A 26,471-nucleotide genomic window follows, 5' to 3' on the forward strand; every position below is an offset into this window, starting at 1 on the left:
AATTCAACAAAATACAATAACGAAAACGTATCTTTTTATTCGTCAAATTTGTATATTTGTTTTTGTAAGCGCGGTTCATGAACATCTGGCCCACTTTTGTCTCTGCCCCCTTAATTTGCATATCGCTGCCTCAGCTTTTTCCCTCCTTCTTGTGCTTCCGGGGCTTGTTGCCTAGCAACGTGTCAATTTCAGCGATGAGGGCCGGAGTGAGCTGTGACAGGACCTGGAAGACAGCAGGAAGCGCTCTGTGTTTACTGCTGTGTGGACTGCTTGGTGCTTAATGAATTAGCTAACATCTGACTGGTTGGTTGGTTGTTTTTCGCCGTGGGTTACCTGGATGGAGCTGAGGTTCTCCATTAGCTGCTCTGTGTTGGAGACGCCGAGTAGAACCGAACTGATGCCTTCACTGCGCAGACACCACGCTGACACACACCAAGTTATACCTTTACTACTTTGTACTTGTGTGTTTGTGTATGTCACCATACGTGCGTGTACCAATGGCAAGCTGAGCGGGGGTGCATTCGAGCCTGTCCGCGAGCAGGTGGAGCTCTTTGACTTTACTCAGCTGCTGCTTGCCCTCGTCGCTATAAAGACGCTCCCTCAGCCAACCGTGACCCTGCGCATGCAGATGCACGATTGGTCACCATGGCAACAGATGCTGATGATGGTTGTTTTTGCATGTGCACCTTTATGGCCGCTCTGGAGTTTTGCGGGACGCCGCTGTTGTATTTTCCCGTGAGCATTCCACAGGCTAAAGGTGACCACGTCATGGACCCGATACCTGAAATACATCATATTGACTGGGTGCGTGCGTGTCTCAGTGGGTGGGTGTCGCATTGTGTGATACTGTGTGTGGTACCAATCTTGTGGTAGAGTTCTGGCAAGTGTAGTTCCACTTTGTCTCGCTGAAAGTAGTGATACTCGGCCTGCTCACACACTGGAGGAACCAGATTAAACTGTCGAGCGATGGAGTATGCTTCCTGTCACACACCCACACACACACAAGACATAGTTGTTGTAGCACACTAAAGTTTCAGGCCCAGATGGAGTTTACCATGATCTCCACCGCATTCCAGCGTGACGTGCCCCAGTACATGGCCATGCCCTGGTTGATCACAAATGTCATTGCTCGCACCACCTCTGCACACAAACACACGCGCACAGAGCTGTGTGTTAGCATGCTAATATTAGCATCGTAGCTTTGGATGTCAACTGTCAAGTGCGTTCCCCAACCCTCCATGGGCGAGTTGACGTCGCTCCTGTTGGCAAAGACGATGTCGACGTAGTCCAGCTTCAGCCTGGCCAGTGAACCGCGAAGCCCTTATACACACACACACAAACACATTTTTTGTGTCGATTTAAATTCTTCCAAGCTTTAGCATGTTTTTTATGTTTGTCTCTTTGCACCTTCAATGATGTGTTTCCGCGACAGCCCTCGCTCTGTCTCGGCCCTTCAAATCGCAACGCAAAGTCAACATCTGAATTGCACCTTGTGACTGTCAATCATACTCACTGTCCACCCCAGTAGATTTTTGTGGTCACCACATAGCTGGAACGCCTAGTCAACAACAACATCAATCAAAACAACCGCAACAATAATAAGCAGGACACATGAGTCCCTTTCTCATTATCATTGTCACTTTACCTCCAGCCTTTCTTCTCCAGGATGTTTCCCAAAGTTGTCTCAGCCCTGAAATACACACATGGTTGCATGATTCCAGCTCACACACACACACACTTGGTGTGTAGTGTACCTGCCAGAGGCGTAGACTTCAGCCGTGTCAAACAAGTTGACGCCGTTGTCGTACGCCAACGTCATCACACTGTCTGCCATCTACGCATACACACACACACACACACACACACACACCGCGTCAAGGACATGTTGTTTGTGAGGTGATTACAAAAAACGCACACACACCTCATCAGAGATTTGAGAGCCAAACGTCACCCACGTTCCTGTCAAGAGAAAATAAAGCATTGAATTCCGTGTGTTTGTGTGTGGTGTGTGTGTGTGTGTGTGTGCTGTTCACCTAGTCCCAAACAGGACACTCTGAGTCCGGTTTTCCCGAGATATCTGAAAAAGACCAAATGATGTTGGTATTGTATCTTTTGGCAGCAAGTGAAATAGCACAATTCTCAGAAAGGAACAAAAAAGTAAAATGTGCGTAATTGTCATTTGCGTTTTCTTCTGGATGGTGGCCGTTGGGTGGCACAATAGCCAACGGACAGGAAGTGGAGGGCCCATAAAAGGAGGTGCTGTGGGCATATGTGGCTCACTCACCTGTAGGGCATGCAGCTGTCCTCCATGGAGACATCACACTCCCTCATGTAGATTTCCAGCCTCCGCCTCTCCATCACCCTCTTGGCCGCCTCCAGGATGTGAGACGCCAGTACCGATTCTTCTTTCTCCTTTGCATCCTTCCTGCCATCCGCTTTATCCGCTTTCCCGCAATGCCCTCTCGTGACCTTTGGCTTCTTGGAGAAACCGTACAGCTCTTCCACGGAAAACTTGGCGCCTTTTCCCGTCGGTGGCGCTGGCGCTCGGCTCGCAAACATGGCTGAAAAAGATGCACCAGCATTAGCGTCCAATATTAGCTTCAACATTAGTTTTCAAATTTAAGCTTAATATGTGTTAGATTCCAAAGTTGGATTTTAACATTTCCTCTAACTAAACTGTTTTTATTTTAGCAACGATGTGAGCTGACAATCAACTAACAATGCTAATGACAAAAGTGGTGCGTTTGACTACCTGGTGGTCTGTGGTCTGTCCCCCGTCCGTCCGTTCACCTTTATCCGCCCGTGCGTTCGCATGCTTTTTAAACCAAACACTTGCACTAATCCGACCTATCACGGATCGCATATCCTGATTAAAAGTAAGAAACACCAAAATACTAGGGTCTTTATACAGATGTCACACGTGGACGCTTGCCCACTTTTTGATTTGATCGCACCGTAATCCTCCACCCACCCCCACCCCCCCAACCCCGCTGTCCCCATCATATGTGTTTACAGCTGTGACGTCTGACCCCGGTGAGGCTGGACTTTAGCTCACAATCCATGATGACCTTGAATGGAGGACAGAGGATTTGGTTTCTCCTGGATTGGGAGTCTTTCAGGTGCATTAATAACCTCTGTTGACACATGATCTTCTAACCCATTGGAAAATTGTGCTCAGGCCATCAGTCCGTTTGTCCTCAATAGAGTAAATACATTTCCAGCTCAAATGATTAAAAAAACAAACGGATGCAGATTAGTGTAGAAAAAATAGCCTCTATTATCCCAACTCATGACACATGGTTGAATCCACAAATCAGGTTTGCTTGGGACATCTATCCATTTTCTATTGCTTGTCCGCATTAGGGCCCCGTGAACCTGGAGCCAATCTCACTTGACTTCGTGTAAGGGGACCCAGGACTGGTCGTCAGTAAAATTGCAGGCAACCATTTCCACAAACAGGCAATTTTGAGTCTTTAATAATTTCAATCAACAAGAGGGATTCGAACTCAGAACCTCTCGACTGCCTGCCCTATCCACTCGCTTAGCTTGTCAGACTGTTTGTCATCTTCGTATTCGGGGTCATGTCCATGACGTCATCAGGCTGTACGTGCACGCTGCGTTCCCAAGCAACACGGTCAACGTAATAATCTGCCTCCACCTGGTGGATATTAGTAGAGCAACAGCTCCAACGTACCAATGTGAATCTTTATTAGATCTAAGTCTCACAAGTTCACAATGCATGTTTAGTAGCAAATCCTATCGCAGTGATGGCCAAACCCCCCAATGATTTCTTGATGACCGTGTCATCTTTAGAGGTTTTACGCCGCTCCAAAGGTAGCATCATTTTGACACTAACAGGACCCCGGAACTGCTGCCCGTTGCTCCCGCCGTCGTGGAAATAATTTATGTGTCAAAGTTTTAAAAGTGCACACATCCACATGATTCATGATCCACATGATGATTTGGATAATTCAAATAATTATTATCGGATTGTTATTCAATTGTCTTTCTTTTTTTACGCGCAATTTCGCATATGATTATACGGCGCACATATTGTAATCAGGCATAAGAGCGGGCGTCTTTGTATCGGGGGCCCTACGGGAATGGGAAAACAAGGTAAATGTGGATTTCACTTAAAAAATCCTCTGTATTTGTTTTTACTTCCGAAGACTTTTGCTACAATACTGTGACGACGGGTGTGGATCTTATAAGGGACGTGACCGTTTAAATTCCCCGAATTCAAATGTAAAATCTGGGAAGCGGCAGCATTGTGTTTTAGTGGTTTTCACGTCTGCCTCACAGTTAGGTGGTTCGAATCTCCGTTGCATGTTGTCCCACTGCTTGCGTGGGGGTTCTCTCGCATAGAAACAACACGTCTGAGTCAAATGGGATTGGCTGCAGTTTCTCTACAACCCTTATAAAATGAAACAGGACATTTTGAAATGTCAAAATGGCATTCCTGATCATTTGTTGTGTGTGTTTCAGATGACAGTTCATAACTTGTACATATTCGACCGAAATGGGAAGTGCCTGTATTACAACGAGTGGAATCGAAAGAAGCAAGCTGGCATCTCAAAGGAGGAAGTACGGTAGAAAGTTGGCCAACTTCACTGGCATTGATGCCGCAGTAGTTGTAAACCTTCGAAAAACGGATATTTGAACAAAAGCGATGCAGAAATACGTGCAGACAGAGCACATAGTAATCACAGGCATATATTCTTTATTTGCTGCGCAAAGTAACTTACAGTAGCTTACTTGTACATTATTGTGTATTATACTGCCCCCTGTTGGGCCAGGCGTGCACATCAGCAACAGCACAATGTCCATTTAATTATGCAATTAATCAAGATGTAAACTTGTTTAATTATTTACATTTAATTTAATAATGTTATTACTGTATGTTTTTATAGTACTTAAATATGTTCAAAATTTTGGGGGTGAAACAAATCTGTGGCATTTCCATTCATTTCAATGGGGAAAGTTGATTTAAAAACTAATGATTTGAGTTGAACTAATCAATCCCCTTTTCAAGTAGGATAAAAAAATAAGTGACTGTTTTTTTTGCCTTTAGGAGTACAAGCTGATGTATGGCATGCTGTTCTCCATCCGCTCCTTTGTCAGTAAAATGTCTCCTTTGGACTTGTATCCTTTGGACAACAAGGTTTGTCTGTCAGTCTGTTTGTCATCCATTTATTTTCCATGGTGCTTGTCCTCGTCAAACTTAATATCCACCTGAAAAAAATGAACAACCTGGACATGAATGTCCGTTTGTCCACATCGCACTTGTGTTCCTTAGCCGTTTTCAGGAAGGAGGGCTTCCAGTCCTTTCAGACCAGTCGCTATCGTCTTCACTACTTCGAGACCCCCAGTGGACTCAAGTTTGTCATGAACACAGATCTATCCGTGAGCAACGCAAGGGACTCACTGCAGCACATCTACAGCAATGTCAGTGAGGCGCCACGTAAATCAACATCATCATCATCCCCGCATGAATGACGTGTGCGGGCACGCTTGTGTTTCAGCTGTACGTGGAGAACATCGTCAAGAACCCGACGTGCGTCCTGGGTAACACGTTGGAAAGCGATCTCTTCAACACACGACTGGACGCTTTTGTCAGAGCTCTGCCGTATTACAGCCCACGCACCACTTGACACGTTTTTCATTTTTAGGGCTCTGATGGAGGTAGCTGGATGTTTGAGTCAAGCATTAAAGTGGTGCGACACTCATGTGGTTTGGGTCTTTTATTTCAAAATGTAAAAATGCCAGTTTAAGGCTTTGCCTGCTTCCGCAAACTTCTTTCCATTATTTTTCCCTTGACAATTTAATCCTTTCAGATTTTCTAATTTGGTATTATGCTTTATTAATGAATCCTTAGTACCATAATTACTTATTTTCATTATCCTTTCAAATCTTTTTCATATCATCCATGTCAGTCCTTCCCCTACCATCTCTATCTTTCCTCCGTGTCACACATCCTTTTTTCTGGCTTCCTTTCATCCCACCCTTGTTTCCTCCCACCCTTACTTTCATACATGTTTCTTATTTCCTAGCTTCCTTAAGTTCATTTTAAAAGTTTGTAGCTACTTCTGGCCCACCCGTGTACCGTACATCAACCTCTCGCTTGTTTTTAGTCAGGCGCCGCTAGGGACGTCCCTTATATCTGATTGGTGCTTTTGCGGGAAGCGGACATTTTGTGATTGGTCATTCGTGTCGTCAACCACCCGCGCTGGCGTGTCTTCCTGTCCTGACTGGTGTAAATGAATACAGGCCGTCTCTCCACGACGAGAGACGAAGCCAAACAGCTCGCGGGGGCTAACGCTAGCTATGTCGCCTTGTCAAGGTATGTTTGACACGCGCGTGCACTCTAGACCCTGCAACACTTGTTCTCGTTGGGCTTCGCGGAGAAGTCGAATTAGCACTGTGCTAGCCACTTCCTACAAACTGCTAATGAGAAGCTAACTGTCCGCTGAGCTTGATCTGCGGCGATTGGCGCATTTTGCTTTCGGTAGGCGGGACTAAAAAAGGGCACTTTTCTATTTTTGCCGTCACATTTGGAGTGGACGCGAGGGTCGTTTGACAACAACACGCTGGAGAAGACAAGTGCTTAGAGCAAGTAAGTCCTCCTTAAACCACACAAAAAAGAAGACTTTTGTTCTAGTGTATGGTCGCACCCTGGAGCTCAACTAGCTGACATTTTGAGTCTGACAGCATGCTGCATACAGAAGGCAAATGTGTAAACGGTGTGTTGAGGCTTCACAATTTTTTTAGTACAGTGGTTTCCACTATTCTCGCCTAGGAGCCGCATTTTTCCAGTCTTACATAAGTTAGGAACAAATAAAAAACACATTTTAATAAAATAAAATAAAACCTTTAAGTATACACTGCCCATTAGAATTTAAGACTATAAACATTTCAAGATAGACCTAAAAAGGACTACAACCATTACAGGTGGACTTCATTGAGCTTTTGTAAACTTTTGAATGCACGTGGTGAACTGTTCAATATTTCGTTACTTTGTGTACATCTGGCTGTTGTCTTGCAAGGACCTGAAACAGCCAAAAGATGATGTCACTGGACAAGTCAGAAAAAATCACCATCGTCCATCAGCCTCGACCCCCGCCAAACAACAGCTGCCAGAGCAACCCGGTGACACCTGCTCAGCACATCCCGAGGAAGCGCTACTCTGTGGGCGTCGCCTTCAAGGGGCCGGCCAAGCGTCGTCGCCGTGTCCGTAGTGAGAGTCAAGTGGAGTCCCTGTTGCCCACAAACTTCCTGTTGGGCGGGAACATCTTCGACCCGCTCAATCTGAACTCGTTGTTGGATGAAGATGTCAACAGGTGAGGAAGATGGCAAGAGCTACACCTCTTAAAGGCACATACATGTACACTAATAAAAGCAGTATATTTCTTTACATTTTGTTATGTTTATTCAAGTACAGTAATGAAGTATTTGTACTTGGTTACTTTCCACCTCTGGCTATATCATTCTGTTCTTTGCCTTCCCTGAGTATCTGAGCCGCCGCCATTTTTCTGTTTCTCCTCCTCAGGGCGTCTAATCAGACAACTCCCAAGTCTTCACCCCTGCCGTCGCGCAGCAGGGAACCTGTGGACATCCTGGTTCCCCGAGACATCACGGACCCTTTGAACCTGAAGGGAGAGGGAAGACGAGGCAGCGAGGCAGAAGGTGTTCTGCTGTCCCCACTCAAGTCCAGGAGGAGACACAGGAACCATCATGGCGGCGACAAGGAGGGAGTGACTCGTCCCATCTTTCCCTCCACAGATGGACTGACTGGTGAGACACCCGCTGGCATGCATTCAGTACAATTAACCTCGCTATTTGCGTGGGTTGGGGACCATGACTACAAAAACAAATCAGCAAAAAATAAAAAATAAAAACCCCATCAACACCAGTACGTGATATGTTTTGTTGTGACAGTTCCCGTATTGTCCAGAGAGGGCAGTGCTGCAGTGTCTCCTCTTCCTTGTGAACTTAACACGGCCATCACCTGTCGAGAGGACATTGCCCCGCCCCCGATCCTTCCCAGGAGGCACTCGCACCCTCCTCTGGCCGCCACACGCAAATCCGGTGAGCGGCGCCAGAGAGGTCGACGGCGCACCACCTCGGCGAGGTTGACGCACGACATCGCCGACACGGTGGAGACGACCCAATTCCACACACCGTTGGCGGGAGGGCTCGGGCCCGACAGGTGAGCGCTCTGGCTGAATTGCAAACACTGGAATGTGATTGGAGGTAGTGCAATGGTCAATTTCTGGGTTACATTTTCTGGTTAATTTGGGAAGACAAACTGGGCAATTCTGGAATAGGATCATATTCAAGCATAAATATAAAATAAAGATATCTGATACCACTTTTTACAAGTACCTATAGCACTCGTACTTTTCAAACATAACCCCCCCCCCCCCCAATTTTTTTTTTATATATAAACAGTCAGTTTTGTCAAAATCAAAATTAAATAAAATGTTTTTCAAAAACATGACATTTTAGCAGATGCATAAGTAAAGTTTTTGATTTTTTTTTTTATTGGCTGTCGGTCCACGTGACTGTTGCTCTGAAGGTGCACACGTAAGCCCCCAGAGAAGAAGGACAAACACCGCTACCAATATGGCAACTGTTGCCGCTTCTACGGCTACCACGGTTTCTATGGCAACGGGTGGGAGGGGCGTGTGGGGCCGGCGGAGGACACGCGCATCTGCTTGCTGCAAGCCGATTGGTTCCGAGACAAGAAGGTGCTGGACGTGGGCTGCGGCGCCGGTCACCTGACGCTCACCGTGGCCCGCACCTTCAAACCCGCGCACATCCTGGGGGTGGAGCTGGATGGACGACTGGTGCATGCTGCCCGGCAAAATATCAGGCACTTCCTGTCACATGACCTGGTGGAGGAGGAGAGGAGGAGGATGTGCTCCCTCATGTCCTGCTCCTCCCCAAGTAGCGAGGGTGCCGAAAAGGAGGAGAAGCAAAAGGAGCTGAAGAAGGACGATGCCGTGCGTCTCATGGCCTTCCCGCTGTCGATGAGGGTGAGTCGTGGTCCTCTGGCCGCGCCCCCTCTCCTTCTTGCCACTCCCTCGCCCTTGCGCAGATTTCCCAACAACATCTCCTTCATCCAGGTGAGTGTCGCACTACTTCCTGTTTGTGGCCATCATGACTTGACAAATTGTCATCGTTTTGTGACACCTGTCACAGGGGGACTACGTGTCCAAGCAAGAGGCGTGGCCTGGGAAGGGTCAATATGACATCATCATGTGTCTGTGCGTGACCAAGTGGGTGCAGCTGCAAGCCGGCGATGAGGCCGTGGCCCGACTCTTCCGACGAGCCTATCAGAGCTTGTTGCCGGGCGGATTGTTCATCCTTGAGCCACAGCCGTGGCGACGCTACAGCCACAGCAAGAAAGCCTCGGTAGTGTACATGCGGATGCGCACACACGCACACACTAATCAAGGTCCAATGTATGACTTGGTTGACGGAACTGGTGTCGTTTCCTAGGCAACCACATACCATCACTACAGGAGTTTACAAATGAGACCAGAGCACTTCACTTCCTACTTGATGGACAATGTCGGCTTCAGCTCCTATAGACTACTCACACACACTGGTATACACACACACAAACATACACACATGACCACGGACACACACTGATCTGAAGTTTGTTTCCAGGTGAGAAGCAGCCCATCTACTTGTTCCACAAGAAGTGAGCTCCATGGTGACGTGCGTTTGTGATTGGATTACACAGACAGGAAGTTTTCCCATCATGCATCTGGTGGGGTTTTGGGATCGTTACACAGAGGTCTGTTTGGCGGCGATGTTCTCGCTTGCCTGTTGCAACACGTGATGGTTTTGGCCAAGTACAGTCATGGACGGTGCTACTGGATAGCCAAGTAGGGAGCAAAAATGGGCTGAATGTCCACATGTACTCACTTTATTTATAAAAAAAAAAAAAGAAGCTCCTCAGCACTGTCACGCGTCACGAAAAAGCGTACAGTTCTGTACATGACCGCTCAGGTCCATTTTCTTCACCGCTTATTCCTAACAAGGGTTGCACTGAAAGGCAAAAGGAAAAAGTGACCCATCGGCATGAGAAAACAAGGAGGCGCCACCATGGCAGTGCCATACTATGGATTGTTACACTGTCATGTTTCAGCTGTTGGATTTTGAAAGTCACGCCACCATTCATCGGTTTTCTGCAACATTTGCCCTGATTATGTTCGAGGGTGAGATGGAGACTGTCCCGGCTGACTTTGGGCTTGAGATTGGAGAAACACAATCAGAGCTCACCTATGGAGTCTTCTCTGGAGTAAGGCAACTGAACTTAAGGTGACAGGACTTGATGTTTTCAAGGTCAAATTAAATTATAAATAAAGACCTCCTCTGTATTTTATTTTTAGATTTTTACACCGTGGGGTTATAAGTAGGGGGGTGCAAAAAAATCGATTCTCATTTAGTACGATTCAGAATCGGTTTGAAATGTCCCAAAATCGATTTTATTTAAATTGTTTTATACTGTCTTGCCTTTGTCTGTATGTGCCTTTATTTGGTGCGCTGTTCATGTTGTACCCGATTTGACCACTTAGGGGCAGTGTGGTTCCACACGGTCTAATACATTGTTAAGTTGTAGCCACATTAGAGAGTAGAAGGAAAAAGTCACGATCAAGTTATTCTAATAAAAGTAGTTTTTTTTGCAGTGTGGAGCCGATCTTTTGAGTGATAAAAGTGCCGCGAGTAGTGCGCTAATTAGCATTAGCGAGTCAGACTGGAGTAGATCATTACAATTCCTTGCACATCTATAGATTGAAGCAAAAATCATTGTCAATCAAATCATTTTGAAGCAAAAATCGTTCCTGAATCTAATCGCAGGCCCAAAAATCGGAATCGAATTGTGAGACATTTGAAGATTCCCACCCCTAGTTATAACGGCACTAAACAGCATTGACTGTTTCATGAAGAATATATTGGCGTTTAATCGTCAATACTCTAGCCTGTGAAGCTGAGATTCCTGTTTCTTCTTCTTCTTTTTTTAAATTAAGATATACAGGCAAAAACGTTACCCAAAATATGATAAAGGGCCTGCATCACTGCCACCCACGCCCCCAGGTGATATCTGAAGAACTGTGGATTTGAAAAAGTTAGCAAAAAAAATATCCAAAGTTGACTAATATTGAGGAAGTCTTGCTCCCAAAATGTATGTGGCATAGGGTCCGAAAAACCACAACTCTACCGTGCAGCCTGCACTGCCCGATCATTCAAATAAATCAATACATTTGCTTTACGTTTCATCAATGATGTCAGTGTTTCCTTCATGTATGATTGATTCCTTCATTGGAGCTTGAGTGGAGTCAATCAGCAGACTTCACTACCCAGCATGCAATGCGCCTGTCAAATCCCTAAAGAGGATTTCCGTGGGATCACAGGACAACATGCCGCTGAAGCGAGACGGTGAGATATGACCTTTTTGTCATTTTCAACAAGTGCTTTTCCCCCCCGCATTCTTTTACTGCACTTGTAGTGCCTCGGCTCACGTGCTCCGTGTGTTTTCCAGACACTCAGCGAGCGCTGCAGCTGATTGAGGCCTGCTCTGATGGGGTCAAAGGGAGAGAAGCCGAGAAGCTGCTCAACATCTTCCAGAGTGACCTGTTTCAGGCATTGCTGGGTACTGCAATTTCACTTCACAGGCATTGACATTGGCATGTGTATATTGTATATGTGCATAAAGTCGATTTTTAAGTCTGCACACCCCTGCTTAAATGCCAGGTTCGTGTGACGAAAATAACACATTTTCACGTTCAAATTTGTGCTGAATGGGAGTCAGCTTCCACCTACCACCATTTAAAATGCCCAAGATTCAGATGTTCTTGAAAGCTTTTCCAAACGTTTTACATTGAGCAATGTAAATATATTCGGTTAATACCTCACCTGGCTGGCATATTTCCTACCACCATGTTTCTCAAATTGGGTATGTGTACCCCTGGGCGTACGTGAAGGCACTCCAAAGGGTACGTGAGATTTTAAAATATATTTAAAGAGTAGCATCCACGCAAAAATCATTTAAAATGATTAAATTATGTATTTCAGGAAAATAAGTTCATAAAATGAATTTTACCCAGTCTCCCCCATACCAAAAAAAAAAGGTTTGACCCAACCTGTCATATGCCACCTTGAACCACCTTCAAATTTCATTTAAAATATTAATAATTTCCTTTTTACGATGCCAAAGCACGATACTTTTTGCTGATCATTTTTATGTGCACAAATATTTATTTACAATTAATTGTCTTTGTTTTTTTATTTCCAAATAGTGTGAGATACCACTATACAAATAGAGCCCCCAAGTTAAATACTTAGTAGTTAAGTTAGAGTTAATAGATCAGACAATGATGGCATAGCATTCTCTCTCTCTTTGATTGTTCTTTTATACCCTTTTCAGCAATTATCTTCCAACTTGTATCATATATTTAGAAGCAAATCTCTGAATTCACTTGACAAGAGTTTTAAATGCAGTCATGATGAAATATTTGTACTTCCAAGCACTAAACACGTCAACATGTGCGCAGACATCCAGGAGTTCTACGAGCTGACGGTGTGTGAAAGCCAAGCGGCAAGCCGTCCGCAGACACCTGTCCAGGTACGCTTCCCATCCTACAGCCGGCCGCCGTTCCTTAGCAACAGCTGCATCACACCATGGCAACGAGAGCAGAGCCCCCTCCTCTCCTTTTTCTCCTTCTCTGTCGTCAAGGAGGTGACCCCCACCACCCCACCCCCACCCCTCAGCAGAAAATAACACACTCGTTGCATGGTACCCCCCTCCCCGCTCTCCTCCTCTACCTCGTTGGCTCATTGTCGACAGACGGTGGGAAGCGGAGGAGGAGAACGGCGGAGAGGGGGGGGGGGCGCAAAGCGCGATCAAAGTGTGTGTGTGCGTGAGAAAATGTGTGTGTGAAAATGTGTGTGTGATTGTGTGTGTGTGTGTGTGGATATGGACTGCCTCTGCATTGTCACCACCAAGGTAAGAGCAGAACGACACACATCAGCGTGCTCATGTGTGTTTTAACGTAACCTGTCCGTGTTTACACCTGTGTGTGCGCGCGCTGACTAGAACATACCACTCGTGTGTCTTCCACTTCCTGCTCCTCACTCGGGTCACACAAATGTCGGAAGACGCCGCCGCCGGCTGTTTCCGGGTCACGCTAGTCGCCGAATGCTAAAGCTCGCTTTGTGACTGTGTATGTGTGCCCCCCCATCGCAGAAGTATCGTTACCATGACGACGACGGCCAGCCAAGCCCTGGAGAGGTGACTGACGGACACACCCCCGAGTTCGAGCACGCACACCTGGACACCCTCATACAGCCTGCTGCGCTCACTGTACGTATCAACACGCACGCACGCACACACACACACACACACATGTACACGCCAGCCTGCTTGTCGCCATAGCAATGGGCAAGAAATGGGGGATGGGGGGGGTCTCCATGGCAGCAGTATTTTTCGTGTATATGTGTGTGTGTGTGTGTGACATCACGTAGGGGAGGTGATTCCTGGCATGGGTGGGGGAGGGGTCAGAGAGAGAGAGAGAGAGAGAGAGAGAGAGAAGAAACGCAGCAGCTGAGTTGAGCACAGCAAGCGGGGGAGGATGAGGATGAGGATGACGAGCGCCGAAGAGCGTCGTCTTCTCATCGCCGGATTTTCTTGTTAGTCCGTTTCTTTTTTTCTTTTTTTTTTTTCTTCCTGGAATGATCACGGCAAGACCTAACAGGGCCGCTCGATCATTCATCCGTCACTCCTCCATCTTGATGTAACCCCCCCTCACCCGCCACCCCCCTTACTGCGAAGGGGGCAAGACACCAGGGAGACAGGAAGTGATGTTCGTTTCCGTGTGGTACGCCAAGAAGATGGGACGACGCTTCATTAACAACGTACGCAGAGCCAAGAGACACAGACAGAGGATGATGGTAACGTTTCAAGTTCACCTTTTGCCCGGCTCAACCAATAAGGGGGTGCGAGGGGGGCGGGGATAACAACCCGGCTTGTCGTGGCGTCCTTGTGTCAGTTGGCATCACGACGTAGGGGTGCTGCGCGCGCCTGCCTCACAGTTCTGAGATCGGGGTTCGATTCCCTTCCTGTGTGGGGTTTGCATGTTTGCCGGCATCCTCCCACATTGTGAAAAGCTTCGAGAGCGTCCTCCTCCTCCTCCTCCTCATTGTGCGATAAACGCTCGTTTTTTTACCTCCGCATGCACGCACGCACACGGTGTCATGGGAAACTGAGTGTGAAGTGTAACTAACATCGTTGTTACATAATCACCGACTCCACAACCTCCTCCTCCTCCTCCTTCTCCTGGACATAAAACGTGTCATCTCTTCATCATTCCACCTGCCCATTCTGCTTCTCCGCTCAAGTCCGAATTTGTTACCTCCGCCAAGCATCAAGCTTCAGTGAATCCCTGGGAGTAGCGAAATTCCGCCAGTATTTGACGCTCCTTCTGAAAATGATCAAAATTGCCAGTGTTAATAGTTTAAACTGTAAATATAGCACAAACTGTAATCCCCAAACACTTGCATATTAAGATCATCCTTTAACATTAAAGCATAAATGTGAGGTGATTGAGGAAAATTGCAATTCAACTTGCAACACAGTGAGCGGCAAGTTTGGCAAATAGTCAGCAATTCTTAAAGAGAAAAAAAAGAAATTTCAAGCTGTTTAGTGACACTCCGTTTTTTTTTCTCCCCAGCTAGCTTAATGCTAACACTCAATGGAGAGCACCATAGACGGGCTAACGGATAGCATTGATAGTGAGGTGATTAATCCCTTGAGCACAAACACGTTAGCAACACAACACTAATATTACAGACGCTGTACTGATTCACAGCACTTTAATTGTGAAACTATTCTTCATTTGTGTCTGCATGACCACGGCAGGTACACCAGAAAGAGCAGCACAATTAAATTGAAGCAGGCGCAAGCTGTATCATTCTTTTACATTCTGTTTCTTTCGGAAAGTACGATTGCTGCACCCCCCCCCCCCCCCACACACACACACACACACACACACACACACACATCACTATTAGTATACACTTGTAGTGCCGTCTCCTGCCTCGGTGCACAACCTGCACGCAGGACAGGCGGAAGTGATGTCATAGCAACAGCCGAGACTTGAGAGCGAGACGCTCGACGCGGCCGCCTGCGCCCTGAAGGCGACTGTTGCCGTGGCAACCGTTCGTCAGAAGTGGGGGGTGGGGTGGTGGTGGAGGGGGGGGGGGGGTGAATGCGATTTAACCCTCTGTGTGTTTTCACAGATGAACGGATCCGAAGGAGAGCTGGAATATGAGGAGATCACGCTGGAGAGGGTGAGTGCGCGCACACAACACACACACACACACACACACACACACACACACACACTTCTCATATTCGTTACTACACACAGGGAATGCTTGTATAATTTTTCTGAAAGAAAACTGAGTAAGTTCATCTTAAAATAATAAACACCATAATGGCATATATATATATATATATATATATATATATATATATATATATATAGGTTTCATTAGTAAGAACACACTAATTTTAAGACATCGGTGTGGATCTTTGATGTGTTTATAGTCAAAACTTCCTGTTCTATTAGCATTTTGCGAGTTACAAGCCGCTATTCAGCCTTTTTTTTTTTTTTATCCTTAAAATACGAGCGCACATAATTTGCTTTAAAGTGGTTAGCTTAATGCTATCACATTATGGGAAATGCCCTAGATGGCCTAACTCATAGACTCTATGTGGCACAAATGATCAATATATGTAACCACTCAGTCATTATTCTTTATCCACTCCATAACATGAGCATATTGCAGCAGCTTACTGGGTCACTTACAGTAGTTGTGAAACACTCATTTATTTTCGAAGACCTAGAATGCATTAATGACATTTAGGATTCATTTTTGTCGTGCTGCCATATGTAACTGTGCGTGTGCAGGGAAACTCCGGGTTGGGCTTCAGCATCGCGGGAGGAACCGACAACCCTCACATTGGAGATGACCCGTCCATCTTCATCACAAAGATCATCCCCGGAGGAGCCGCCGCACAGGACGGCCGTCTAAGGTACGCACGCACGCAAGCGCGCGCGAGCACACGCAAGCGCACAAAACCGACCTTTGTGCGTCCGTCCCCAGGGTGAACGACAGCATCGTGTTCGTCAACGACGTGGATGTGCGTGAGGTCACTCACTCGGTTGCCGTGGAGGCCCTGAAAGAAGCGGGGCCCGTGGTGCGGCTCTACGTTCTGAGGCGACGCCCGCTCAACGAACACGTCGCCAAGATTAAGCTGATGAAGGGACCCAAAGGTAGGAGCGGAGATGGCCGAGTTTCGCACAACTCCCCCACCTGGAAAGGAGGGACTTTGATGTATTTTGGGGTCAGGTCTGGGCTTCAGCATCGCCGGCGGGATCGGCAACCAGCACGTCCCCGGAGACAACAGCATCTACGTCACCAAGATCATCGAGGGCGGCGCGGCGCAGCGGGACGGCCGACTGCAGATCGGCGACAAGATCTTGGCTGTACGTACGCCGTGTTTCTCCGTCTGTGTGTACTTTTGTCTGTATGTGTGTATTTTTATTCATGTGTTGACCCCTGCAGGTCAACCATTTGTCCCTAGAGGACGTCCTGCACGAAGACGCCGTGTCAGCTCTGAAGAACACGGGAGAGGTGGTCTACTTGAAGGTGGCCACGCCCACCTCGCACTACATCCACCCGGCTGAACGATTCAGCCCCCCGGACCTCACCAGCTGTATGTCAAAATAGCCGTGTTGAAATGAGCTGTGGGGCAAAAGTAGTGCCTTGACGCCAAATAGCATCCTTTGTAGGGGGGTCATCAAGGGTAGATATCTTGTGTACCTAATTTTCCCTACTATGGACTTGTTTACGTCTCTCCCATGCAGCCTATATGGAGCCGGACTACATGTGCGATTACCCACAAGCCCTCCCGCCGCCGTCCCCGCGTCGCTACTCGCCGCTCCACCGCGGCATGATGGGAGAGGACGACTACGGCCGAGAGCCCCGTCGCGTGTGCGTGCAGCGCGGCGCCAGCGGGCTAGGCTTCAACATCGTGGGCGGCGAGGACGGCGAAGGGATCTTCATCTCCTTCATCCTCGCCGGAGGACCGGCGGACCTCAGCGGGGAACTTCAGAAGGGCGACCAGATTCTCAGCGTGCGTGTCACGCGTACGCGCCATCACCGTCACGTGACTTCTTCAGCAACTGTGTGTTTGTGCGTACAGGTGAATGGTGTGGATCTCAGGTTTGCGACACATGAGCAGGCCGCAGCAGCGCTCAAGAACGCCGGTCAAACTGTTACTATAGTAACACAGTACAGACCTGAGGGTGAGCGTGCGCACATTGGCGTCATGACATCAGTGCGCTTACAAAATCACTGTCTGTGTGTCTTCGTCCATGTATGTAGAGTATAGTCGCTTTGAAGCCAAGATCCATGACCTGCGTGAGCAGATGATGAACAGCTCGCCAGGAAGTCTGCGAGCCAACCGCAGCTTCTACGTCAGGTAACACACACACGCACAGGAAGTTTGCCACAAGTGGCTCATCGTCAACGCCATCCTGTGTGTCGCAGAGCCTTGTTCGACTACGACAAGACGTGGGACTGCGGCGTCCTGTCCCAAGCTCTGGACTTTAACTTCGGGGAGGTGCTTCACGTGATTGACAGCTCCGACGACGAATGGTGGCAGGCCAGACGGGTCAACCAGCAGGGGGAGCTGGAAGAGCTGGGATACATCCCGTCCAAACACCGGTGAGGCGCTGCGGCCGCACTCGCGTCCACCTTTGCTTCGCGACTGACGCTGTGTGTGTGCGTGTGTTTCAGGGTCGAGAGGAAGGAGTGGTCTCGGATGAAGACTCAAGGTGAGTTGTGTGATGATGACGAACGCGATGAGGCGGTGAAGAGGCAACGTGTGACCGTTGTGGTTTCCTGCTGCAGGGCTGGTCCAGAGCTACGAGGCGGTTGCGCAGACTGAAGGTGAGTTTGAGGGAGGGCGAGGGGGGAGGGGGTGGGGGGTTAAACTAGTTACAGTGAATCCCCTTGGCGTAATCAAAGATCTTCAAACAGAGACATAGTATCACTTCAACATACATCCTTGACAACAATTACTACTTTCCTATTTGCCAGGGCTTTGACGCTCTCTTGTGATATCACAAAAAGAGCACAAAAACAAATGACATTACTGTAGAGATTACAGCTAAGTACTAAGTGCAATTGCATAAACCGTCAAGGATTGCCAGCTATTTTTTCTCGTCAACTGTTCGAAAGCGATCATGGTGAGCCGTTAACTGCTGTCTCCGCAGTGGACTACGCCCGACCAGTCATCGTCCTGGGACCCACCAAAGACCGTGTCAACGATGACCTGCTCACCGACTTCCCGGACAAGTTTGGCTCCTGCGTGCCACGTGAGTGTGAGGGACGCGGGACTCGTTCGGTGAATGCTTCACCTTGCTCGACTTACAACTTTAAGATACAAGCTCGTTCTGCTGCTGTTTGGCAAATAGTGAACAATTCTTGACAAAAGACGCTACAAATGACAATCCTAATTGAAGTTTGCTGTCAAGCTAAACCTAAAACTTTGAGAATTACACATTGTGCTATTAAAACAAGAAAATATCTAAGACATTAGTCCTCTAGCCCAATGCTAATGCTATAATGGGAAACGTGTAGCAACGCATTCAGACATTCAAAGTAAGAATTTTCCTCCGTGAGGAGCTCAACTATATCTATCGGTCCGTCTTATACTGCCCCCAAGTGGCCAAGTCGGGCAGCCATTCGATTGATGCAAAGTGTGACAAAAATTATTACATTGAGTGTATTTTCTCACGCCATTACTAAGTTTTTATAAAGTACAATATTATAGAGTGCTTGCACATGTATGACCTCCTCCCACCAGATACGACTCGTCCGCGCAGGGACTACGAGGTGGACGGGCGGGACTACCACTTTGTGGGATCCCGCGAGCAGATGGAGCGCGACATCCAGTCGCATCACTTCATTGAGGCGGGCCAGTACAACAACCACCTGTACGGCACGTCGGTGCAGAGCGTCCGGCAGGTGGCCCGGCAGGTGAGATGTTGTTGCTCACGTTTGGGTTGCCATGGCGATGCTTGCACGCTTGCTTTTATCAACTCTGCTGTGTGTTGGTGCATGTCTAGGGCAAGCACTGCATCTTGGACGTGTCGGCCAACGCCGTCAGAAGGCTCCAGGCCGCTCAGCTCCACCCCATCGCAATCTTCATTCGACCCCGATCTTTGGAGAATATCCTGTGAGTTCGCCGTGCCACATGCAGACCCGGTTAGGAAATATTCTCATTCTTGTGTGCTTCTGTTTGTGTGTGTGTGTGTAGCGACTTGAACAAGCGTCTGTCTGAGGATCAGGCAAGGAAAGTTCTGGATCGAGCCATCAAAATGGAACAGGACTTCCTCGAGTGTTTCACTGGTAAATATATACGCTGGATACGGTGCACGTATTGTATCTTAGTAGTTTATTCCTTTTATATCTAAATTACTGTTATGAAATGAAGGCTAATGCATGATGTTTACTGTAGACGGAAATGGCAAAAATCAATAGCATTTGTAGATATTGTGACATTGAAAACATTAATTTTAATGCAAAAAGTTTTTAAATAATAATGAAATGTCACGAGAACATTAAAATAAAAATTGCAATTCTTCTACAAGGCAACTTAACACTAAAATTGCATTGTGTTTCATTTGAAAGAGCTAAATTGTGTGAACTTGAAGCTACTGAATGCAGAAAATTTAATTTTGAATCGCTACTGCCACCTGTGGCCGAAAAATGAAACAGCATTTTCCTTCTTCACATACACAATGCGCACATGACATCACGACGTCTGCAGACAGTAAGTGAGAAATTCAAACCTGAATCCTGTCTGAAATCTATTGGCCAGAGGCTTGCAGGAGTTCCCATTATGAACACCTAAAGTGTTAATCTACTAATTTAAAAAAAATTCTGTCATAAAAAGGCCATTGTAAAGATATTTTTAATTGTTGCCAAGTGCAGCTTTCAGAATATTAAATCGCATCCACTTTTCAAATGTGAAATTGTAAAGACATCTGTCCTAATCCTCATTTATTTTTAAATATATCCATGTAGTGCATCCTCATTATTATGAAATATTCAGTTGTTTACTCACTTGTAAATAAATACAATTTCTTACATATTTTTTGTATGTTTTTACCGCGGGAGGACTTCATTTCACAAACGTTTATTTTAACCTATATGTCTGTTTTTTTTTAAATTATTATTATTTTTGCCATTTGTAAATGAAGCTCTGTGGTCCGTGACTACATTTGTGGAGGCACTGTCCATTGCTGCTGTGTTTGTGCGCGACTGTCAAGCTCTTCAAATGTGTGCGTGTGTGCAGCCATCGTGCACGGGGACACCTTCGAAGAGGTGTACCACCAGGTCAAAGTGGTCATCGAGGAGCAGAGCGGCCCCTACATCTGGGTGGTGACCCGCGACCGGCTCTGATTGGTCAGCAGAGCCCCCCCCTCCCCCTCCTGTGCACATGTTGTATATCCATGGCAACGCCGGAGCGAGCGATGTATGATCGATGTAGAGTGTAGGTAATGTGTTTATATTCTGCTATTTATTTATGGATTGATTGATTGATGGATGGATGTGCTATACACACACCGTGTGCGTGTGTAAATACAATATTGGGGCTCAAACACACAGTCGCACGCAGATACATCCTCACACAGTGAAATCAGGGCTTTGAGATCACATGATGCTTTGCTTTGAGCACAATGGGTCATGTCTGAATCTCGCCCCCCCCCCCCCCCCCCATGGACTACATTTCCCACAATCCCTTTGTGCAACACTGTGGCCACACCATGGCTCCGCCACCTCAACTGTACAGCACAAAGACTCAGTAAGCTAACGCTAACAGCTAACGACTGTCAATCGGCACTTCCCAATGATTTCCCCCCGCCGCTGCGTCAGCGGGACGAAGAGCGGTGAACGAATTCGTGGAAATCTTGGAATAAATTGTTAAGAAAAAAAAAAAAGCCAAGTCTCATGAGTCGTGACTACGGTGCAAACGGAACGCAATTCAGCAACAGGCAAGTTGACCTAAGAGGACTCTACTTTATGGCTGTGAACATTTACAGTAATGCATCAGAATAAATCCTCAAAACGGTTTTCCTTACTGCTTGGCTGCTGGTCAAGAAGTCCAAAACCATCTCACCAACGCACAAAAAAAAAGACATGTTACAATCAGTGAAGTTTATTCATAAAATGCAAAGCATAGCAGTCTACTCTAATCTACTCCAGACTGTTTCAATCTAATCTCATATGGTCTGATCTCAATTGAATGGACTGAATTTATGTACAGTAGCACGTTCTATACCGTTGTGGTGCTCAAAGCGCTTTAGTCAAGGTTTATCTGAGCTGAGCTGAGCTGATCAGATCCAATATAGTCTGTGCTGGTCGGGTCTGTTTTGGTCCAGTTTGGTCTTTTGTAATCTAGGCTAGTATGATTGTCTGCTGGTCTGGACTCACCATTTCTAGTCTGGTCTGTTCTAGTCTGGACAAATCCTGTCCTATTCTGCTGTGAACTGTTCTAGTTTGGTTGACTGCAGTCTGTGCTGAGTGGTTGTATTCTAATCTAATGTGGTGCATACTAGGATGGTCTAGATCAGGGTTCACCAATTCCGGTCCTCGAGGTCCGAGGTCCTGCAAGTTTTAGATGCTTCCACCTACCAACCAAGGGTATTTTAGTTAACTAAAACTAACAAAAAAACTAAAACAAAAATTCAAAAAAACAATTTCGTTATTGAAATAAAATAAAAACAAACATGCTTTATAAAAAAACTAAAACTAACTGAAACTGAATTTTATGTTTACAAAACTAACTATAATTATAGCAAAAATGTCCTTTGTTTTAGTCTTTGGTAATCAATTTAATACATGAGCTTTTGGGGATGATTTATTTTGATATTAACCGGAATAAGGACATTTGAAAGTGTGTCACACAAAAGTGACGTCATTTAGCAGCAGCCAATAGAAAAGCACCTTCAGATGACGTTGCTCCCGTGGTGTTTTTTTTTAAATATTGCGCACAAGTAATACACACTTAAAAAAAACGAATACTGAAACTAACTAAAACTAAGCATTTATGAAATAACTAAAACTAATGAAAACTAACAGAACCACCCCGAAAATTAATTAAAACTAACTAAATTTAAAAAACAAAACTCAAAACGAATAAAAAAATAACTAAAATGAAAAATTCCCAAACTATAATAACCCTGCTACCAACACACCTGATACTAAAGATCAGGATCGTTATCAGGCATGCTGATGAGCTGATTATAAGAAACAAGTGTGCTAGTGGGTGGAAATGTCTAAAAAGCTGCAGGACTCCGGAGCTCGAGGACCGGAATTGTTGAACCCTGGTCTCGATCATAGGTGTCAAACTCTGGTCCTTGCGGGCCGCAGTCTTGCATGTTTTAAGACGTTTCCTTTGTCCAACACACCTGATTCAGAGGATCTGCTCATCAGCAAGCTCTCCAGAAACCTGATAACGATCCTGATCATTTGATGCAGGTGTGTTGGAGGAGGGAAAACTCTCAAATCTGCAGGACTGCAGTCCTCGAAGACCTGACTTTGAGCGCTATGGTCTACTCGATATTGTTTTAGTCTGGTTTGGTTCTGTTGTAGTATTGTCTGTAGTGTTGTGTTCTAGTCTAGTATGTTAGAATAGAATAGTCCATCTCGACTGTTCCAGTTTAGTCAATTGGGCTACTTTGTTTTAGTTTATGCTGCTGGAGTCTAGTCTAGATGTACTTACTGATTCCTAGTTTAGCCTAATCTGATTTGTTGTAGTTTGTTCCAATCACTTAAATTATTCCGATGATCACGCGGTGCGAGCAGAAATATCATGATCAAACCAAATGTCAAATGTCAAGGCCCAAGCAGGCTGATCCAGGAGCAGTTTCAGTCTGTTGGAACCAGAATGCGACCTAGTTGAGGAGAAGATGACGACGAGTCAAGAAGAGGCAGAAGGAATCGCGTCAGGTGATGTGCTGAGCAAGTCTTACCGTGACACTTCTTGCGATAGTACAAGAAGCCCCCCAGGGACAGGACCACACCCAGAGTCAGTCCAGACACACCAATGGCCAGCTTGTTTTTCTCCGACTTGGGGAGGGACGGATCTTCCCGGAGCGGAGAGACACACACATATGAACAGGTGAGTGAGAGTGAGACAGGTTGAGCGAGAGAAACAGATGAGAGTGACAGAGAAAGAGACAGTTGATTGAGAATGAGACGAGGGACGAACAGCGTGTTTTTTTTTCCAAAAGTAAAGAAAAAATAAGTATTTTTAAAAGCAAAAGATTAAAATTATACATTAATAGAGTCATATTACAACAACAACAACAATATATAAGAATAGTATTGATATGTAAAAAACAATCCGCAAGTTTACAGCAGTAAAGCTGATGTATTACGAGAGAGAAATAATTTTGAATTTGACAAGAAATATAGTATTGACAGCAAAGTGTCATGTACGGGAATAATGTCAAAATATTTTAAACAAAAACTCGAGACTTTTGCAGAAATAGTTGTCAAGCAAAAGGTTATGTGAAAAACCTCAACATTGCGTCAATTCTTTTATGGAAATAAAGTATTCATCTGAGAAAATTATGTAGCTTTAGAAAAAATATTACAAGAAAAAAAATACACACAAAGTTGTGACATTAGGACAAAAATTGTATTTAGATTAATAAACCCCTGCAACATTATGCAGTTTGAAAATTAGCACTGCGCTAAATATAGCATTTTTTTGTAACTACTTCAATAGTCGACGAAAACGTTTTACACATGAACATACATAAAAATGAACACCAAAAGTTAAATGCATTACCCCAGTCCACATACAGAGGTACATCAAGGCTGACGTGTTCCACCACACAGGTGATCTTCTCACCGGACCTTTGGAAACAAACGCCATCCCCGTCAGTTGATTTTCATTGCCGCCAACGTCACGGCGCGACGGCGGACTCACTTGGGCGTGTAGACCAGGTGAGAGTGAATCTGGTAGTACCAGTCGCCGTCGCGAAGCTCCTCTGTGGAGGTCACCTCCGAGGTGACTTCCTGTCCGTCCCTCAGCCAGGTGACGCGGATGTGCTTGGGGTAGAAGTCGTAGGCGATGCACACCAGTGCGGCGGTGTGGCCGTTGTCGGGAAACGATTCCGAGTGAATTCTGACGTAGGGCTTGACTGCAACGGATCACGCAAGTAAACGCGCCGGTCTTTCAGATGAATAGCGTTTCACTTTTTTCTTCCAGTGTTTCTTTTGTGACAGCCTTATTCCAAAATGGATTCAGTTAATTTATGCTCCCAATAGATTTCATCGGTCAATATTTGCTCTTTTAATTTGTTTTTTTTCTCTCCAAAAAATACATATGGCATACCACCACCACCACAATCTATTAGTGGTATGCAGGCTCCCTCTAGTGGTTTGCTAAATTTCGGTTCAGTTTGATTTAAAGTTGAACAATCATTTGCATTTCATCTCCAAGAAAATGTTATTTTTGAATTATGACTTATCTAAATGCCATTTCTATTTAACTTGTATGTGCAATACATTTGACATGCGTATTATTTATTCAGTGTAATGTTCTCACTGCATCATGTTTAAGTGGCTTACGATAATAGTGATGCATGCAACTACTATTCTAATGTTGGACATAATGGTGGTACTTGGAGAACTAAGTTTTTTTTTGTTTTTTTTTGGTTGTACGTAGTGTAAGATGTTTGAGAACTAGTGGACTCTCATCTAATGTGGTCTGGTCTTGTATAGTCGTTAGAGTGTCTGATTGCAAACGTTAATTTAATCCATTTGGGGAAGCGGCTGTAATATTAGCTGCACATACTCAGACGCCGTGGATGTATTACACACACGCACACACACATGCGTTGTATGTTTTTGCTTTGGTGGCTGATTAACGTGTTTTTGTACCTGACTTGGTGAGCGCATTTTCATAGTCGGTCTGAATGTTGGGTGAACATAGTTGTTCCTTCGCGTGTCTCGCATCGGCAATGTATTCGGGTTTGGCGTTAAAGGCCGCGGCCTGCTTGACTCCAAAGTTAGTGTAGCCGATGTACTTATCCAGAGTGCTGCTGAAGCGAAACTGTTCCAGTTTGTTGTAGAAGTACGACTCGATGTACTCGATGTCTTTCAGGTCAGTCGAGTTGAACGCGCAGAGATGGTCCACGTGCAATAGGTAGCCATCTGCCCAAACAAATAACTTGAAGATTCATATGGTTCACACATGTTGACCCTGAGCCGTGTGTATGTGCGCACGCGTGCGTGCCTATTCATGCATTTGTTAAAAGTATATAGGCTATGTAGTAGTTAACTTTATGTATACTGTATGTTATATAATAGCACACATGCTGTTGGATTCAATATTTACTGTGTGTAGTAATAATTCTGCAATTATTATACACAATATGTAGCATGTACACAGTGGAACCCCTGTAATATTCATGGTTCGGCATTAGCAAATTCATCAAATGGCGGATTTTTTGTTGTTGTTGTTGAAACTATCCCTCATTCTTTGCGGCAACCCATGCTCACTTGCGTGGGATTTTGTTTGCTTTTTACACAACCCCCCAATCATTTGTGTGTGTGTGTTTTTTTTTTCATCAATTCACAAATTGCTGGTATTCGCAGCAGAGCCTGGTCGCTATTCCTTGCAAATAGCAGAGGTCCACTGTCAGTATACAGAAATAAATGTTAGGAAAAGCCCAGTAGAACATTTGAACTTTACTTAAATCAGAAGCACTCAAAATGGTGGCAAGTGTGTGCCGCATGCATTTGAATGTGATTGGCTCGTTCTGAACAGCACAGCCACTGAATTATAATAGGGTACGTACGTACTTGTGCAAGGACTTTTTATTTTATTTTATATATTCTAAAATATATCAATTCAGGTTATAGGTCGCAATAATGGTGGAAAACGTTTTGGAAGGATTTATCTTCTTTGGTGTCTCTTTTTATATCACAAAAGCTGAACAATGGTGTGTAGACTTTTAATATCCACTCATTGCCTGTTTTTTTTACATACTTGGTTGTATGCAAAATATATTTCATTATATACACTACATATTTTGTTTCATAGAGTAAATGTGCAGTCGACTTTTTATGTAATTGTATGAGGATATTATACCTTAAAGTGTAATGCAATTGTACAAAACATATTTAGTAGCATATAGTACATTATGCAGTTGTATACATAGAATTAAATATAAAATATAGCATATAAATAATATATAAATACACGTACCTGCCACATAGAAGGTAAGGGAGAGGAGACAGACGACTCGAGCTAATAAAGCCATGTCCTCAAGTCCCGAAAAAAAGTGAACTTGCATGAGGAAGTG

The 26,471-nt window shown here is 45.4% G+C and overlaps 5 protein-coding genes across 10 annotated transcripts; 3 read left to right on the forward strand and 2 right to left on the reverse strand.

Annotated features, from left to right (window-relative positions):
* Positions 1–12: 12 nt before the first annotated feature.
* On the reverse strand, positions 13–2,927 carry LOC147159938 (voltage-gated potassium channel subunit beta-2-like). 4 transcript variants are annotated; one of them, XM_086059560.1, is made up of 15 exons: positions 2,753–2,926; positions 2,285–2,561; positions 2,034–2,077; positions 1,922–1,959; positions 1,755–1,834; positions 1,646–1,690; positions 1,514–1,558; positions 1,408–1,451; positions 1,234–1,320; positions 1,067–1,140; positions 860–980; positions 687–781; positions 496–616; positions 334–422; positions 13–223 (listed from the first exon to the last, which is right to left on the reverse strand). In XM_086059560.1, exons 2-15 carry the CDS (start codon positions 2,557–2,559, stop codon positions 131–133), a joined length of 1,251 nt encoding a protein of 416 aa, XP_085915686.1. In that variant the 5' UTR covers positions 2,560–2,561; positions 2,753–2,926; the 3' UTR covers positions 13–130. The 4 variants fall into 4 exon arrangements, with proteins under 4 accessions (XP_085915686.1, XP_085915685.1, XP_085915684.1 ...); XM_086059559.1 differs by having other exon boundaries at positions 1,055–1,140; positions 2,753–2,925; XM_086059558.1 differs by having other exon boundaries at positions 1,067–1,320; positions 2,753–2,927.
* A 1,079-nt stretch (positions 2,928–4,006) lies between these two features.
* Positions 4,007–5,726, forward strand: trappc1 (trafficking protein particle complex subunit 1). 2 transcript variants are annotated; one of them, XM_086059744.1, is made up of 5 exons: positions 4,007–4,116; positions 4,486–4,584; positions 5,072–5,142; positions 5,307–5,445; positions 5,523–5,726. In XM_086059744.1, the coding sequence occupies exons 2-5, from the start codon at positions 4,486–4,488 to the stop codon at positions 5,649–5,651; spliced, it is 438 nt and encodes a 145-aa protein (XP_085915870.1). In that variant the 5' UTR covers positions 4,007–4,116; the 3' UTR covers positions 5,652–5,726. The 2 variants fall into 2 exon arrangements, with proteins under 2 accessions (XP_085915870.1, XP_085915871.1); XM_086059745.1 differs by lacking the exon at positions 4,007–4,116 and adding an exon at positions 4,152–4,301.
* A 538-nt stretch (positions 5,727–6,264) lies between these two features.
* On the forward strand, positions 6,265–11,280 carry mepceb (methylphosphate capping enzyme b). Its single transcript, XM_086058981.1, has 9 exons — positions 6,265–6,340; positions 6,558–6,613; positions 7,044–7,337; positions 7,547–7,791; positions 7,936–8,206; positions 8,576–9,125; positions 9,202–9,414; positions 9,502–9,610; positions 9,676–11,280. The coding sequence occupies exons 3-9, from the start codon at positions 7,063–7,065 to the stop codon at positions 9,711–9,713; spliced, it is 1,701 nt and encodes a 566-aa protein (XP_085915107.1). The 5' UTR covers positions 6,265–6,340; positions 6,558–6,613; positions 7,044–7,062; the 3' UTR covers positions 9,714–11,280.
* Positions 11,281–11,361: 81 nt separating this feature from the next.
* Positions 11,362–21,084, forward strand: LOC147159941 (disks large homolog 4-like). Of its 2 annotated transcripts, XM_086058980.1 has the most exons (20): positions 11,362–11,451; positions 11,555–11,665; positions 12,567–12,637; positions 13,259–13,375; positions 15,310–15,360; positions 15,984–16,108; positions 16,180–16,349; positions 16,426–16,562; positions 16,642–16,792; positions 16,944–17,212; positions 17,282–17,384; positions 17,464–17,560; positions 17,629–17,805; positions 17,878–17,915; positions 17,992–18,030; positions 18,357–18,458; positions 18,950–19,122; positions 19,212–19,321; positions 19,403–19,494; positions 20,444–21,084. In XM_086058980.1, the coding sequence occupies exons 1-20, from the start codon at positions 11,433–11,435 to the stop codon at positions 20,548–20,550; spliced, it is 2,259 nt and encodes a 752-aa protein (XP_085915106.1). In that variant the 5' UTR covers positions 11,362–11,432; the 3' UTR covers positions 20,551–21,084. The 2 variants fall into 2 exon arrangements, with proteins under 2 accessions (XP_085915106.1, XP_085915104.1); XM_086058978.1 differs by lacking the exons at positions 11,362–11,451; positions 11,555–11,665; positions 12,567–12,637 and adding an exon at positions 12,974–13,018.
* A 207-nt stretch (positions 21,085–21,291) lies between these two features.
* On the reverse strand, positions 21,292–26,444 carry LOC147159942 (H-2 class II histocompatibility antigen, E-S beta chain-like). Its single transcript, XM_086059280.1, has 6 exons — positions 26,375–26,444; positions 25,045–25,317; positions 24,089–24,302; positions 23,948–24,015; positions 23,124–23,237; positions 21,292–23,045 (listed from the first exon to the last, which is right to left on the reverse strand). Exons 1-6 carry the CDS (start codon positions 26,427–26,429, stop codon positions 23,020–23,022), a joined length of 750 nt encoding a protein of 249 aa, XP_085915406.1. The 5' UTR covers positions 26,430–26,444; the 3' UTR covers positions 21,292–23,019.
* Positions 26,445–26,471: the final 27 nt, after the last annotated feature.

The sequence above is a fragment of the Leptonotus elevatus genome, chromosome 17, assembly GCF_054856555.1.
Source record: "Leptonotus elevatus isolate MCC_2025b chromosome 17, RoL_Lele_1.0, whole genome shotgun sequence".
Classification (NCBI taxonomy): Eukaryota; Metazoa; Chordata; class Actinopteri; order Syngnathiformes; family Syngnathidae; genus Leptonotus; species Leptonotus elevatus.